Source organism: Acanthochromis polyacanthus, chromosome 6 (genome assembly GCF_021347895.1).
Source record: "Acanthochromis polyacanthus isolate Apoly-LR-REF ecotype Palm Island chromosome 6, KAUST_Apoly_ChrSc, whole genome shotgun sequence".
NCBI lineage: Eukaryota > Metazoa > Chordata > Actinopteri > Pomacentridae > Acanthochromis > Acanthochromis polyacanthus.
Genome location: NC_067118.1, coordinates 13841780 through 13859476, shown reverse-complemented (window position 1 = coordinate 13859476; position 17697 = coordinate 13841780). Strand labels below are relative to the sequence as shown.

Sequence of the window (17697 nt, the reverse complement as noted above, 5' to 3'; positions counted from 1 at the left end):
CTTCTCTGCCACTCCAGACTTCCTCATACAAAACCACAGTTCCTCTCTGGGCACCCTGTCATAAGCTTTCTCTAGATCTACAAAGACACAATGCAGCTCCTTCTGACCTTCTCTGTAATTCTCTATCAACATCCTCAAAGCAAATATTGCATCTGTTGTACTCTTTCTTGGCATGAAAACATACTGCTGCTCACAGATGTTCACTTCTGCCCTTAGTCTAGCTTCAACTACTCTTTCCCATAGCTTCATCGTGTGACTCATCAGCTTTATTCCTCTGTAGTTGCCACAACTCTGCACATCTCCCTTGTTCTTAAAGATGGGCACCAGCACACTTCTCCATTCCTCGGGCATCTTCTCACTATCTAAGATCCTGTTGAACAACCCAGTCAGAAACTCTACTGCTACCTCTCCAAGACACTTCCATACCTCCACAGGTATATCATCAGGACCAAGTGCCTTTTAGGCTATGGGCCGAAGCCAAAAAACGTGTTATTCATTGATCCCCGCCGCGTAACTAGGAATATTTTTCACAGCAGACAGATAAAATTATTCTAAGTCTATTAGTAGTTGTTTCCAACTTCAATTCGTGCACATTAATGAAAGAGAGCAAGCAATAACTTTTAATTTTGAGCAGGCAAACGAAGGGGGCTACTTACGTCATCTCCATGACAACCAGGAAGAAGCCGCGGCAAAATATGCTAACGTCGGCTTCGTAAAGACTTAAAATCAATAGAATACATGTTTCCTCCGAATGAGCTTACAAGCTAGACTACATGGTCCTAAATATTAATTCCTAAAAGTGTTATTGTACACTTGCACGGCAAAAATCAACGCTATTTTTTTCTCCTGGCGTTAAATATTCAACGTTCTTTGACGTTCTTTGTCATATTTCACACTACATTATCTTTCCAATTCGACACAGCTGCCACGATGCCACGATTACAGTGTCAAATGAACAATATTTAAAGCAGTTTTTATTTAAATACCAGAATGTCCAAATAAAACATACATTGCCTGTTAAATTGTGTCTGTGTTATTTATATCCCACAACACTGAGGTGTAACTATGGGCATAATTGAATTACAAGAATAAAACCATGTACTAGATTCTTTTGGCTATTTTCAGTGATGGATAAGTCTCTACTGCTGTGGTCCGTCCCTTGGTCTGTCCACTCACTTGACCTCTGCACTGTAGTTCTGCACACACATACACACATACTGTACCCCCAGAAGAGCATCTTACACTGTGACACCCCCCCCCCCCCGCCCCCCCACGTGTTTGGCAGTACGTGGGAAGATGAAGTGCTGCATGCATTTAGTCTGTGACACAAAGTCTGCAGTAACACCTTTTTCACAGAAAAGCTGGGAGAAATTTGTCTGTTGTGCCAAACAATGGGTTACGCTCAACACTGCTGAAACGCTTATTGCTGAAAAAGCATTTTCAGCATTTAATATCAGCAGTGAAGATGTCCCTGACGTGCCTAGCAATGTGGGATACCACAGAGAATGCTACAGTGCCTTCACAAACAAAGACCACATCCGAAGAGCAAACTGTAAGCAAGCCAAGTCAGCCCAAGAAAATGAAGGTTTGTATCAAATCCATTATCTATATTGCAATACTGCAACTATGATCACCAAATATGTTAAAGATGTGACATACTAACTCATTGCAAGCCAATAGTTTTGACAACATGACTTAGTTATCTGTGAACATACTAAAAAAAATGTTTCTCCATCTGAGTTGAACAGCCAAAATTGAAATTAATCAGACAAGATCACAGTGATGCAATGATCACATTTCTTTTACATGTACTTGATTGTAGTGCACCACCACAGCAAAATAAAACTCGCCACAACATCAGAAGTATGTTTTTTTATTTATTTACAATTGTTAGAAACAATATGAATTTAGATCATTTCCATTTATTGTTGATCACTTGTAATTTACATTTTAGTGCCATTACAATGTTCAGAAGTACCGCTGCCAGATACCAGTGACGGTGCTCCATCCAAGGTTCGGGTTCTGCGCTCTTCAAGTGGCCCAGAACAACCCAAAAGGGCTCCACACCTCCTGCCTGTTGCATGCCTGCTATGCAAGGAGAACAAATATATCAACATCTGGCACAACAGAAAGAGGGTTAAGGAAAAACTCTCTCAGTGTTTAACATTTACAGCAGGTAAACAGGGTTTATCTTTATGTGATCTTTTTATGTCAAGCAATATGCCTGATAAAAATATCAGCTATATCCCCTATTTATGACAATTTCTTTTTTTATTTTATTTTATGAATTAAGTCATTTGTCTTTCTGAATACTTTACTATATACTCGGGTAAATACTAAAGTATTCAGAAAGACAAATGACTAAGTACTAATATTTACTAATAGTATTTACCTTAGTATAAACACCTTTTGTCACTGGCATTTCTTGCTGTTAAAAGAAAAATTTTGATGAACTGGAAAGTAAGAAAGCCAGAATGCTTTTGTCTAGATTCATGGCTTAATGATTTTGCTGATCTGTTAACGATGGAGCAAGCAGCTCCATCCTGCAGGGATGGGAAACTTGGAAATTTGTGGTCATATGTTCATGAATATATAAAAGAAAGACATTACAATTAGCATCTCTTACCTTCTTGCTTTTTTTTAATTTCTTTTTTTATCTTTTTTTCTCCTATTTACATAGATAAAAGAAATTATGATTTAATGCACACCATCTGATGAATGTGTGCTTTGACAGCTAATTTACTGCTCCCTGACATCTTTGTTGTTTTATCTTTGTCATTTTTTGTTGTACGTAGTATTTGTACTGATCTGTTTGTGTATTTTTGATTCGACCCCCTTTTTTCTTTTTTTTTGTTGTTTTTGCTGTTGCTTGGCTGATTTATTTGTGTGAATTGATTTTAATTTGTTTTTTTTCTTGTTATTTGTGTATGTGTGTTGTGTTGTTTTAATCAAAAATGTAAATTAAAAAATATATATATATTTACCCGAGTATAAACTTTGTTTACCATAGCAGATCAACTCCTTCGTGCTGCTGAGGGGAAGAAGGATGAGCACCTGTTGCTTCAAATCCGTGGAAGAGATCTTGTTGCGTCAGAGGCCATGTATCACCACAGTTGCTTCGTAAATTACACACGATACCTGAGAGGAACAAAGAGAGAGGTTTCTGAAGAGGCAAATCCATATCAGGCAGGCTACAGACATTTCTGTCAGACAGTGGTGGAAGAGCGCCTACTGGCAAACCGCGAAGTGTTGAGGCTTTCACGGCTAAATGACCTCTTTAAGGAAATTGTTAGCGATAAGGAAGGACTGGACATTTCAACTTACAAAGCATTTAGCTTAAAATCAAGGCTTCGTAAGTCCCATCCATGCCTTAAATTCCTTAAAGCAGCCAGAAATGACTTTGTGTATGTAGAGGACCTAACTGCTGAAGAGGTCATCCAGGATGAACCGGCACAGCCTTCATCAGACAGCAGTGACTCAGAGGAGGATGGCATGGAACCCAGTCATTTAGGCCATCAACACAAGAATGACCCTGCAAGCATAGGTTGGTTTGACATTTCTTAATCTATATTGTCCTTGTAATTATAGTTAAGTTGATGTTACACACCTTGCTTACCTGCATTTCACCATTATACCTGGTTGTGTAGTGACAGTCTCTGACTTCTCCACAGACAGACACCTGTACCATTCAGCCGTGCTACTTAAAGAGATCATAGAGACCAAGTGTAAAGTGACTCCAAAAATGCCCTGGCCACCAACATCACAAGACCTCAAGATGGACACTGCCTCCAGTGTTGTGCCAAATGAATTATATAACTTCATGGCTTGGACAGGAGGTATGACCACAGAATTTACATCTGACAACTCACGTGTCAATGTCAGTGTGGAGGACAATCAAAAAATTGTGTCAACTTGCCAGGATGTCATGAACCTTACAATGAGAGGTCGCTGGTTAAGGCCAAAGCATTCCTCCTTAGCCATGGCAATAAGCCATATGACTGGATCAGCACAGCTGATCGGAATGCTCAATGGTCTTGGGCACTGCTCCTCCCACTCAGAAGTGCTGGGACATGACACTGTACTAGCAGAGCTACAAATTCAAAGAAGTGATACATACATCCCATCAAACATAAAACCTAAAGTTCATGCAACCCTGGTTTGGGACAACAATGATTTTGGCGAAGAAACACTATCTGGAAAAGGTACAACACACAACACAAATGGCATTATCATTCAAAAACCCATTACCTGTGATGCATCAGCTTCAGAGATGGTATCTCTGCATAGAACACGCAAACGTTCTCTTCAGCCGCCTCCTGTCCACATTGACATCTACATAAAAGGAAAGAGAACAGGCCCCAAACCATTTGGATCAAAAGTTGAACAGGGACAAGATAAAAACATTCACACACAAGACACTGCACGAAGATATGACAGTGCCTACTTTTTCATGAAGTTCCCAGAAACCTGCAGCAGAGTTCTGTCGGGATGGACTGGCCACAACACTCTGCTGCACAGAGGAATGATTCCACCACAGTCTACCATAGGTTATCTGCCAGTCAATGATGCCAGTCCAACAGACCTTAACACAGTAAACACCATCCTCACTCGTTCCATTGAAATAGCTGACAAACTAGAGCTTAGTGAAATTGTGTTGGTAATGGATCAGGCCATATACTCCAAAGCACAAACAATCCGTTGGATGGATAACACATTTATGAAAAGACTTGTACTTAGAATGGGAGAGTTTCATACGGCAATGGCATACCTGTCCTGTATTGGAAAACGGTTCAGGGATGCAGGATTTCAAGATGTGGTTGTTGAAGCTGAAGTTGTCGCTGCAGGTTCTGTAGAGGGAGTAATAAATGGACATCATTATGTAGCAAGACTGCAAAGGCCCTGGAATTCCTGAGCTGATCAAAACTCAGATAAGCTCTCCCCCTCTCCAGCACTGACCAACACCCATCTCTATAGGAGGATTGAGACATTTGTATTTCTGTAGGTTTTCATTCACAGAAGGATGGAACTCCTGTGAACATTTAAACCCCTGGAATAATTTCTTCTTTTTAAAAGACAATGACTTTCAATTATATGCTATGGATGTTTGTTTAATGAACTTTCATGCTAAAATCCCTTTTCAGCTTTAGGAGACCCTCAGCCGGAGACGTCTCTGCATTCCACAGATCAGATAACAAGTCGTAAAACTTTATGGCAGAAGGCTGGAACAGAGAGAGACACACTCTTTAACTGAAGAGACTAATTACTTCAAAGTTCATATTTCTAAAATTTATTTTGCTCTTTCCTGATTACCAAAGTTATAGTGAGATTATGTTGTACATCATATCCGAATTTGACAGTTATATTTGTTACAGAAGCCTAGATATCGAAATGCCTTGTTAATTGACCTCTCCCACAGGATTTTGGACTGAATTCCCTTATTAACCTCTGAATTTCCTCTCCATTTAGGTTGAATGATGACCATTGTATTTACCTGTGACCAAATCTCTGACTTGTTGTTATATTTTCACTGTGATACATATTTTTAATGTCATAAACATAAACATATAGTTATGAATGAAATGATTCACATCATATGAACATATGTATTAATCTACACATTTCACTTTCACACAACTGAATATGGTGGGATAGACAGATCGTGTTTTGCGCGTTTAATATCATATTTTAATCCATTCTGGACTCCTCTTTCTTCTCTACTTTGTGAGAACAAAGAGATTCCAAATTCCACCAGACTCACGCCTAAAAGTTCTCTCTCTCCGCCCAGGTCCTCCCCTTAGCTGGACCCACAGATAAAGTCAGCCGTAGGCCACATTTTTACTCTCTCTTACCGACCCTCTCTCCTTACCGACCCTCTCTCTTACCGCCTCTTATCCCTTTCTTCACTACCTGAGGAATCCATAACAGAGATTCCCATTATTTTCTTACCTAAAGCGCGTTTTTCCTATCTTTGAAATTCCCTCACCATCTAACTTTGTTAACTATTTATCTTTTAACATTTTTGTAACTTAAGGAGACATTTTGCTCGTTATTCGTTTTAATCTGAAGAACCGATTCAGAACCAGCATTTATTTTTCTTAATTTTGACAATTTTTCATCAACACCCGTTTTTCTTGGCTAAAGCCTGAGAACCATCATTTTTAAGCCAAGCAACACTCAGCTGAGACCTGTCGAACCAGGTCCATGTGCACAGAACCGATCAACCCGCGGCAGGACATCAAGGCGTGGCCACAACAACGACGACGCACCGTTCCGAACCCGCAGGTCCAGACCGTGTGCTGCGAATCTGAAGGCCTCGCAAGTCCCAGCCCCATGACGGTTCACTTCAATAACTCCAGCTGAGTTTGCTCTGATTCCATTCTATGGGTGATGTACTAACCGCTTGGTCATTTAATTCATTTAATCAATTTATTCTTTTACAAATCATTAGAATTCTTAATCCAAATTACCGGTTACCTCGTCAGGTTAGCTCTGGCTAATCCTCACCATATTTCCTTCTCTCTCACACCTACTTCCACATCTCTCACACATGCACACACCACACACACACTCCCACATTCCACACATGCACGCACACACACACGTAGTCCTGCACGCACACACACACACACACCATATCTACATTGTACATAGTTCACTTGTAATTATTTTCATAGAATAGTTAATAAATACCTCATTTTAGACCAAATTACAGTCTTGTGTTTCTTTGTGTAGAATGTGGTCAATTTAAACGAGGATTCAAGACTTTTTGATATGAGATTGATCAAAATTTTTATGAATATTAATTTTTTTATTAATATAAATTTTTTCCCTAGAGATCTAGGGTGGTGCCCCAATTATTAATAACGAGAGCAATAAATCATAACGTAGTACCGCTACAATTATAACCGAAGCATACGTACCCACAAGTTGATGTGTGAAGCCCTACAAAGGTTACGCTGGCAGGCTTACCTTGACACCCTTTCAGCTGATGACAGTAAAGCCATCATGGAAACTGCAGCTGATCTGCAGATGACGTTCCCTGGTGAAGATTTCGACAATCTTGTTGAATCTGAAAAATTCCTGGCCGTCATCAAAGGGTATGAAAAATTCATCCAAAACAACCCGAACAAGACATTTAAGTTTTGGAGCACTTACATCAGTATGGTAGAGGACCTGCTTCTCTTCATCAGAGGAACAAGAGAGGCAAACTGGAGTCTCCATTTGTCAGCTGTCCATTCCATTTTGCCATGGTTCTTTGCCTATGATGGGATCAACTATGCTCGATACCTGTCTGCATGGAGATGAGATGCTTAGAGGATACACATCCAAACATAAACCACCAACTTCAATCAGGGGATTTTGTTGCCCAAAGACAACATACGGTTTTTGTAGCACTGCATGTGACCAAGTGATTGAGCAGACAGCAAATCGTGACTCCAAAACAAAAGGTGGACTGACTGGGTCATAGGAGCAGTTCATAGATGGACACTCACCCATCATGAGCGAGTAGCTATCACAATGGAATGCAGAGACATGGCTGGACACAACAGTACAACAAAGCAACGGGCTGAACTGGATGACACAAGAAGAGACCGTGATGAGAAGGATGTAAAGAACATCATGTCCACGATTCAGAACATGATCAATCCATTCCATTCTTCAGTTGACAAAGAGGGGATTTACAATATCACATCGGGCCAGGTAGCTACAGAGGAAATTGCTGCTGATCTGCTTGAGGCAAAAGACAGAGGTGAGAAAGCTTTTGTAGAATTCTGTGTCAAGAGGCTACAAACTAATGAGGTTGACATCTATGAGCCAATTAAAAAAATGAAGCTCAAGACCTTCAAAGACACAGCAACATCATCTGTAACAAAAGCAAAAGACAGAGACATTATCCTTAAAGCTGACATTGATCTATTTGCCAGACTAATTTTAGTTGGATCTGCGAGAAAAATTGATCTAAGCGAGATGCTTGTGTACAGTTTGGGGCCCTTACCGGCATCACTAGCACATTATGATGGCTCCCTCATGAAAACTGACAAGGCCAAGCTAATGCACTTTCTGGAAGCATCTGTAAATATTCCAGCAACTGTGGAGAGCGTTCCTGAAGGCTCAGCCTGGGTCTTTGATGCAATGGCTCTTGTGCAAGCTCTGAAACCAAAAGCAACTTTTGGGATGTTTGCTGACAGCGCTTTGTGGTCTATTGTCAACACAGCTAAAACAAGTAAGTCAAAGACAATACATTTTGTACCAGACACCTACAAGGTTATGAGCATTAAAAATGCTGAACGAGGTCGGCGTGCTGTGAAGGGTGCATTACTGACAAAAATATATTCTGTAGACCAGAAGACTCCAAAGCAGTGGGGCAAGTTTTTGTCATGTGGGGAAAACAAGGAAAACCTGCTACAATTCTTTTTTGACCGGTGGTGCCAAACTGGTAGAGATGTGATTGAAGATCTCACACTGATTGTTGGTCATGGAGAAGAGTGCCATGCTCTGCAAAAAAACAAAACGACAGGTGAGCTTGAAGTCACTCCAGTACCAGCACTGTTTACAACACAGGAAGAGGCTGACACCAGACTCCTGCTACACTGTGCACATGCTGCCAATTTTAGCAGACATATTGTCATCAAAAGTCCTGACACTGATGTGTTTGTGTTGGCCCTTTCGTTGCACAAAAAGGTCGGAGCTCACCTGTTTTTTAACACTGGAAGAGGAGTCAATGCCCGCACACTTGATCTCCAGCATATCCATGACCATCTGGGAGAAGAGATGTGTGATGCACTGATTGGTCTCCACTGCTTCTCTGGCTGTGACACGGTCAGTTCTATGTATGGAATCGGAAAGGTCAAGGCAGTCAAGACACTTCTGTCCAATCATGAACACTGTGCCACATTCAGACAGTTGGGCACAAGTTTTGACATCCCGCAAGAGCTGTACAATGCAACTGAAGCATTCACCTGTGAGCTCTATGACCATAAGGACCTTACAGAAGTCAATAGAGCAAGGTGGCAAATGTTCAAAACAGGAAAATGTTTTGAACAAAGTCTTCCTCCAAATAAAGATTCCCTACATTTGCACATTCAGCGTGCAAATTACCAGGCAGCGATATACAGGAGAAGCCTAGAAAGCCAGCCAGACATCCCAACACCAACACAACATGGATGGAGGATTGAAGAAGAATCCTTTGCAATCCATTGGATGACGCTTCCACCAGCACCGAAAAGTGTTTTGGAGCTAGTGCATTGCCGGTGCAAAGCACTAAAATGTGTGCAGGGGAGATGCACATGCAAACAGCACCAGCTACCATGCACAGACATGTGTGCATGTATTGACTGCTCCAATTCTGCAGGACAGGAGACATAAGAGAAAAAAAGAGAGCAAGCTTCATGGGCATGCTTATGCCAAATTTGTGGCTTTCATAGCACTTTTTTGTATAAAGTTCATCTTGTTCAAGTAAATTTGTTTTTCTGGTGTCAGTTCATTTAACGTCCATATGATAACCTACGCTTGTATATCCTAGTCACGGATGCACAACAACTGAAGCTCTAACAAAACTCTAACAAACTTCCTCTCAAACAAATAGAAATTAATTAAACATGTATCAATAGCAAAGCTGATCAGATCGGGAAATCTAACGTGTTTGACATCTTATTACTGCCACTTGTTATATTAAACATCTGCAGCTGTTCCTGGTGGATCTGGACATGCTACCTGCAGCAATGTTACGTTTCATTAAACATAAGCTTCGTTTGCACCCATTGCATAAACTTTTCATATTAAAAATATGACATGATAATCGAGAAATTAATAATATCTGACCTTTTTCTCGTTTAAACGTGTTGGACATCTAGTTACTGCCGCTTGTTTAGCTTACTGCAGCTGTTGTTCCTGGTGACTGGTGACATGCTACCTGCAGCGACGTTACGTTTCATTAAACATTAACATTAATTTCGGCATTACAATGTGCCGTCAATATGCTTCGTTTGCACCCATTGCATCAATTTCTCATAATAATCAAAAGTTTTCACATGACAATCGAGTAATAATATAATATCTTACCTCTCCTTCGTTTGCTCTCATCCCGTCTTAACCAGTCTCCACAAGAAGTTGTGTTATGGCTTTACCAGAAGTACGAGGAATCCGATTGGCCAATTGAAGTCCACGAAGTAGTAACAAGAGCTCTCATTGGTTTGTGGTTGCTGGAGCTAACAGCATATTCATTAGCTCGTGTGACGAATATATCAACGTTATTTATAAAAATGTGCAACTTTTGAGGTTGGAAACATTAATTTATATGTTATATGATAATTTATCTACACAATACTAAAAAATCAGAAAATTACCGGCAGGGGATCAATTGTTTCGTAAACGAAAGCAGATAGACATACTCGGCCCATCGCCTATTTCCACTCTTCATCCTCTTCAATGCCCTCCTCACTTCATCCTTACTAATCTTTGCTACTTCCTGGTCCACTCTTCTACTCTTTGTTCTCTCTCATTTTCTTCATTCATCAACTCTTCAAAGTACTCTTTCCATCTTCCCATCACACTATTGGCACCTGTCAACACACTTCCATCCTTATCCTTTATCACCCTAACCTGCTGCACGTCCTTCCCATCTCTGTCTCTCTGCCTTGCCAACCTATACAGGTCAGTGTCTCCCTCCTTACTGTCCAACCTAGAATACAAGTCATCATAAGCCCCTTGTTTGGCCTTTGCCACCTCTACTTTCACCTTACGCTGCATCTCCCTGTACTCCTGTCTACTCTCTTCAGTCCTCTCAGTGTCCCACTTCTTAGCTAACCTCTTTCTCTGGATCCACTCCCGCACCTCCTCATTCCACCACCAAGTCTCCTTATCTCCTTTCCTTCCAGATGACACACCAAGTACTCTCCAACCTGTCTCCCTGATCACATTTGCTGTAGTTGTCCAGTCATCTGGAAGCACCTCCTGACCATCCAAAGCCTGTCTCAACTCTTTCCTGAAAGTCATAGAACACTCTTCCTTTTTCAGCTTCCACCATTTGGTCCTCTGCTCTGCCTTTGCCCTCTTCATCTTCTTCACCACCAGGGTCATCCTACACACCACCATCCTATGCTGTTTGGCTACACTCTCATCTACCACTACTTTGCAGTCACTGATCTCCTTCAGATTACACCATCTACACAAGATGTAGTCTACCTGTGTGCTCCTACTTCCACTCTTATAGGTCACCCTATGTTCCTGCCTCTTCTGGAAGAAAGTATTCACTACAGCCATTTCCATCCTTTTTGCAAAGTCAACCACCATCTGTCCTTCTGCGTTCCTCTCCTGGATACCAAACCTGCCCATGACCTCCTCATCATCTCTGTTTCCTGCACCAACATGTCCTTTGAAGTCTGCACCAATGACAACTCTCTCACTTCTAGGGATGCTCACCATCACTTCATCAAGGTCCAACCAGAATTTCTGCTTCTCCTCCAGCTCACATCTTACCTGTGGAGCATACCCACTAACAACATTGAACATCACACCTTCGATTTCTAGCTTCAGGCTCATCACTCGATCTGACACTCTTTTTACCTCCAGGACATTCCTAACAAACTCCTCCTTCAAGATAACTCCTACTCCATTTCTCTTCCTATCTACACCATGATAGAACAACTTGAACCCTGCTCTTAAACTTCTAGCTTTACGACCTTTCCACCTGGTCTCCTGGACACACAGTATGTCCACCTTCCTCCTCTGCATCATGTCAACCAGCTCTCTATCTTTTCCTGTCATAGTTCCAACATTCAAAGACCCTACTCTCAGTCCTAGACTCTTGGTGTTCCTCTTTTCTCTCTTCCTACGAACACACCTACCTCCCCTCCTTCTTCGACCAACAGTCGTCCATTTTCCACCGGCACCCTGTAGATCGACAGCACCGATGGCGGTCGTTGTTAACCCGGGCCTCGACCGATCCGGTATGGAAGTCATACATTTGATTCGCAAGATTGATTTGGCCAAAGTTTTACGTCAGATGCCCTTCCTGTCACAACCCTCTGTATTTATCCGGGCTTGGGACCGGCACAATAAGACACTGGCTTGTGTCCCCTTGCGGCTACATTTGATTGATTTGGCCAAAGTTTTACGTCGGATGCCCTTCCTGCCACAACCCTCTGTATTTATCCGGGCTTGGGACCGGAATGGTGGAATTCTATTCAAAATGCTAAAATGCTGCTCTATTAAGATTTAGCTTAATTGAATATATTGTCAAGTAAGATGCAGATGTTGAGGTCTCAGAGAGGACTCAGGCTCATTATGGCCCTAAGGTAACAAAGGTTTTGAAGCAGACAAGTAAAGATCTTAAGAAGAAACATTATAAGTTAACCATATGATTATGCTTGCTGAAATATATATACATTTTTGAAGTGTTGATTTGATTAAAGTAATGATTCAGATGATTTATTATGTTCAGATTGAGAGGAATGATTTAAGAAGTGATTCTGTGTGAAGTAATCCTTGTTTAGGCTCTGTGTGTGCGTACAGGCCTCATAGGCTTGTGTGTCCAGGCCTTAAGAAAGCAGAAGTGCAGTAAACAACAGTCACCATGACTCGGCAGCCACAATGACATTGCAGCCTCCTCAGAAAAAAGGGAAGTTTGGGAAAAACCCAAGAGGGCTGGCTGAAATGTGTGTGTGTTAAACAGAATGTGGACACTGTGTATTTGCTGTAACAACATGACTTCTGTATTACTGCTGTATGTGATGACAAGTTGATTGCATAAGTTAGACGGTGTCAGAGGGCATACCTAGCCAGTTTTGTGTGTCCGGAGAGAGTATAAGAATGGGAGAGCAGAGACATTATTAGGGAGTTGTTCGCCGGAGCCGCCAGAAGAGCTGCAAAGGGAACTTGGCCGGAGTTCTGAAGAATCTTCACCTTCCTCTTTTGCCTGAGAGACGGGAAGACGACGCGGGACTTAGGCTCCAGAGATCGCTGAGGACATCGTTAGAAGCAAAGTCTTTTTCTGACTTTGTTCAACAAGCAAAGACCACACTCTGCCAAACGGAGAGTCCTAAGAGGTTCTGCAGTTATCCAGAAGAAACCAACAGAGGGAAGATCCGACTACACCCGAAGAGGCAAAGGAGGCAACAGCTCTGGGCTGTTCCCCTCCCCGGGGCTGGGAGACCCAGTGACCCACTACAGCCCGAACGGACGAGGGTTTTCCATCACCACCATACCACAGAGAAGACAGCTGGGGCGTAAGCACTAACGTTCCAGCTGATTCCAGAGATAACTGCCAGACCACGATTGGCTTACAGGACTCCTCCGCTCCCCCCTGCCGAGGGATAAGATCATTTTGTTCACAAAGAAGACATCGTACCGAGTCCTCTGGACAACTGAGTGCTTTTCCCAGACGCAAGACAAGACCGAGTGATACGGTAGTGGCCACGCTGTTCGCTCTCTCTCCTAAATTCAATAATTAGAGAAGATTGTCAGGTACGCTCAATTTAATTACTTTAGTATCATTTTTAATCAGAAATAATTAATTGTTTAATCATGAATTGATGCTGTGCTCTTGCTAAACTTGCTTAATAAAACGCTCTATTGCATTTAAAGAGAAGCCTAATGAAATTATTATAAACCACTGAAAATCTGCATAGTGGTAAAAAGTTAAGTTGATTGTGTGCATTCAATCCAATGGTTCTTAAAGGTTACTTAGTCCAAAGTGAGAGTGTTTAAACCTTACCCCTGAGGTTAGTTCTTTCCAAACCTCTAAAACGAACCCAGGAATAGCACCAAGTGCATGCAAGTCCTTAGAGAGAAGCTGTCCGATAACGAATGTGAATGATAGATCAATTCTACTACTTAGAAAGGCTGCTTGGTGGGATAGCATTTATCAGATAAGAGGGGTGAGACATTCGGATGCAAGGCAGTTAGAACCTGGGCGAGTGTCTCTCGATTCCAGCTTAATTTATTCTGCTGAAACCAGTTAGGTGAAATACTAATAGGCAGATAGAATCTAACCCTTTAAACGGAGAGCTGGACCAACTTTAACCTGAGGCAAGGGTTAAAAAAGGCTAGACTGGCGAACATGGCGTCCCTGGGTGGGCACGAGTGAAGAAAAAAGTGTCCAAAAGAAGATTCTGAGGGTCCGGCACCGACACCTAGAATCAACCGCCAGAACCTTTCAGTGGAAACTGGGGAAGAGAGGGCTAATCTCTTCTGACCGAGGGTCCACGCTGTGGAGATCGGGGAAGGAGAAGACGAGACCTTCTGACCGAGGATCCACAGCACGGGTGATCGGCCGATAGAGAGACTCGGGATCATCACGCCTGACGGGAGGTACAGTGAGAACCGCAGGCTAGAAGAAGCCGCAGTGACCTTGGGCCAGCGCATCCCGGAAAAAAGGCACCGCGGAGCAGCCAGACGAAGTCTGCACTCATCCCTGCTCAACGGTCCTACGAGAGGTTTTGAGAGAGCAGACGACTCAAGACGACAAAGACGATGGCTGAGAGCCAACAAGACAAAGATGTACTCGTCATTGATAAAGAAGAAGAAGCGACAGCCTCACAAGACGACGCAAAAGCCGGAGGGTCCGGTGAGCGAAGAGAAGAAGATCCATCCTCCGAAGCCCCAGTGCCGGGAGAGACAACGATCAACGAAGTGGTGAAGGACTCCACTTCAAAGAAGACTCACCCAGACTCCACTCCAGCCTTCCCGTACCAGATTGTCCTGGCAGGTAAAGGGTGGGACACCTGGGAAGAAGAAATAAAGAAGCATGTGCACAACTTTAACCAGAAGCTGACAAGAGAGCAACTGAAGGAACAAATTCAGAAGGGCCTCGACCAGGACGGGTGTTACGTTTCCCACGAAAAGAATGGAAAATACTGGCTAACAGTACTGGAGGGAAAATCCAAGCCACCCAAAACGAAGCAAGAAGTGGGGGATTGGATAACCTGGTGGGGTAACTACCTGACAGAGTCAACGAGAAGTCTGCCGATGTCAAAAGTTGCCATGATATTGAGTCCTACTGCAGCATATGACGCTGTGGTAAAGATGCTTGCCAAAGAGACGGGAGTGGTTCCAGTTCTGATCTCCAACAAAGTGAGGGCAACAGCAGTGCAAAAGGACCAGCGAGATGTGCTGAAGCCTATACATGAATATGCAGCATCAAGAAGTGAGATGACGGTTGAAGAAGACCGGCGAAGCGAGCAGACGCACTCAGGGTCGGTGAATGACTCAGAAGAAGAAGACCCGGATGCAGAGGGACCTGAATATGCCGGGCCGCCGGAGCCAACAGGGTTTGCCAACTGGGAGACTCTGCAGGCAGAGTTTGGTGGACCGAGTCGTCCGCACCTGACGCCCCGACCAAGCCTCGCAAGGGACTACTCAGCACTGTCCCCCACAACTCAAAGGGACATTTATGCTACTGATGAGCTCATCGCATCCAGAAAGAAGGTCCTCCAGTCCCTGAAGCAGTATACTGCCACCCACAAAGCCGCGAAGTGCCCAGCTGATGAGGACCTCATTGAGGACGAGTCGATGAGCGACAGATCTGAGAGGACTCTCCCCACCTTACCACCGTTGCCCACAGATGGTAAGAAGTTCAGCAACCAGACGGGGGCTACAGCTTACTACATCGAGGGAGACCCTTGGCAGTACCACGCAGATGCCCTGCTGGTGATATCCTCCTCCATCCTGAAAGTCAGAAATACAACTTTCAGAAAGGCGCTCACAAGCAGAGGTGGCGAAGAGTACAAAAAGGAAAGAGAAGAAGCCAGTAAGGAGAATAGAAATCGTCCAGACGGATGTAGATCTGTGGTGGTAACCAGCGGAGGACATTCAACGTACTACTCAATAATCCATGTGATAGAAGATGAGTATCGTGATGGGGATGACATTGAGTCGTACAGAAGAAGGCTGTATGGTGCCCTGATCAAAGGACTGGCGAAAGCAAATGACCTGAAGTACAGGAGAGTGGTCATTTGTGCTGATGGACTGAGGTCCAACACGCTGCCCTGGGAGGTGGCAGAGGAGGCAGCCACGAGAGCGGCAAAATGGCAGCTGATGGCGCATGAGGTCTGTAATGAGTTAAAGCAACTGGTGGTCATGACCTCTCAAGCTCAGAACAAAGAACGGAGGGATCGCATACTGAAGCCCTGCAAAGATGCAGAGAAGGCGAGAGGCCTTAAAGCAAAAGGGAAAACCGATCGACCAGCAGAAGACGGAGCAAAGCTGCCTGAAGTGTTCAGCCCTGAACAGGAGAGAAAATCGTCCACACCTGGAGAGGCAGCCCTGCCCGGAGCGTACCCTGGAGGTGAACACAGCTACGTCCAGAGCCAGCCTCAACCCAAGTCCATGGTAATATGGAAGCAAGAGACTCCTCCGGGAGCTGTGGTACAGAGGCTGTACCTACGGGACCAAGAAGGGGCCATGGGAGAAGTAAACCCCGAAGGTGATTATACCAACCTGCAAACCACAGGGCAGGACCCAAGGGAGCAGAGAACCCCAAGAACCCCTGTACCTACAGGCCCAGCAGTTTCACCCATCACTCCAGGACCAACGCCTCCTGTCCCTAGACGACGCACCAGTTTGGAGCCAGGACGTGTTACCGTCAATCCAGCACCAGAACCAGATATCGTGGTGAGCAGCAGTGAATCATCTGATGAAGAAGAAGGACAAGAAGATGACCAGTCACTAGAATCAGTCCCCCATCAGACACCTAACCCTCCAAAAGACCTCAGAGTGGGCACCAGAAAAGGTGAGAAGAAACCAGTAGAAATGGTGTCAGTAAGAAGAACCTCAGAAAGGTTGGCAAGAGATCTAAGCTTCGGCCCCATAAAAACCAGAGATGGAAGGCAAGCATACATGCCAGAGATCGGCCAGACCAGCTATGATGTGCCAGTCAGCTGGGCTGAAAAACCAGATGAGAGGAAAATCCTGCCAGTGAGTGCTACTTTTGGGGAATGGGCTAACATATTGATGATGCCTAGTTATGGAACTCTAGCAGCATGTACGCAGCTGACAGCTGGTTTCAGAACGGCCTTCATCGCCATAACCCATGATGTGATGCTTCGGAGAATGAAGAGGGCAGCATATAGCTACTCCAAAGAAGTGGAAAGGGCAATGTTGGAAGACTTTTCCGAGGATGAAGAAACCGGAGAGAGACCCCAACAACAGCCACAGCCACAGGAGGCCCCAGCAGCATCTGCGGCTGGAGCAGCAGGTAATGCAATGAGCCTGCTGACACCAGCCCAAGGCTTCACAGAATTCAAAAAGGTCAAAATGCTGGTGAAGGACAAAGAGTCTGGGCAAAGCATGGTAAATTACCTGAGAGACAACTGGTCACTGGTGAAGAACACTACTACGTGCGAAGAAGCCAGAAAGCTGTGGCTGACCTATGCAACAGGTAACACAGTGAAAGAGGGAGAAACCTCTCAGAGCCATTATGACCGGTTGGTGCTTGAAGACTCAGATGACGAAGAGAGCTGGTTACTCAGAGCCAAAGCAAGGCTGGAGAAGGGACAGACCCTCACCCTCATTTGGCATGAGATCAAGGACAAAGTCCCACCAACAAGGTATATAAGAGCCCTGAGGATCCTGACTAAAGGCCAGAGGGACGAGGTGGACTTCGCCGCCATGCCATATGAAACTACAGTATCCCAGCTCAATGCAGCCGTAAAGGGGTGGGACCTGAAGAGGAGGTTCTACCAGACGAGAAAAGAAAAG

At 43.9% G+C, this 17697-nt stretch overlaps 1 protein-coding gene across 1 annotated transcript; it reads right to left on the bottom strand.

The window, feature by feature from the left end:
• Positions 1–1857: 1857 nt before the first annotated feature.
• On the bottom strand, positions 1858–14718 carry LOC127534367 (uncharacterized). The gene is made up of 9 exons (XM_051949381.1): positions 8695–14718; positions 7156–8496; positions 6970–7069; positions 4769–4847; positions 4445–4582; positions 3617–4332; positions 3423–3532; positions 2985–3138; positions 1858–2088 (listed from the first exon to the last, which is right to left on the bottom strand). The coding sequence occupies exon 1, from the start codon at positions 11959–11961 to the stop codon at positions 10462–10464; it is 1500 nt and encodes a 499-aa protein (XP_051805341.1). The 5' UTR covers positions 11962–14718; the 3' UTR covers positions 1858–2088; positions 2985–3138; positions 3423–3532; positions 3617–4332; positions 4445–4582; positions 4769–4847; positions 6970–7069; positions 7156–8496; positions 8695–10461.
• Between the last annotated feature and the right edge of the window lie 2979 nt (positions 14719–17697).

Bases quoted from the DNA above. Each gene is read 5' to 3' on its own strand.
- LOC127534367 (XM_051949381.1), bottom strand. From the start codon at position 11,961: ATGACTTCCATACCGGATCGGTCGAGGCCCGGGTTAACAACGACCGCC.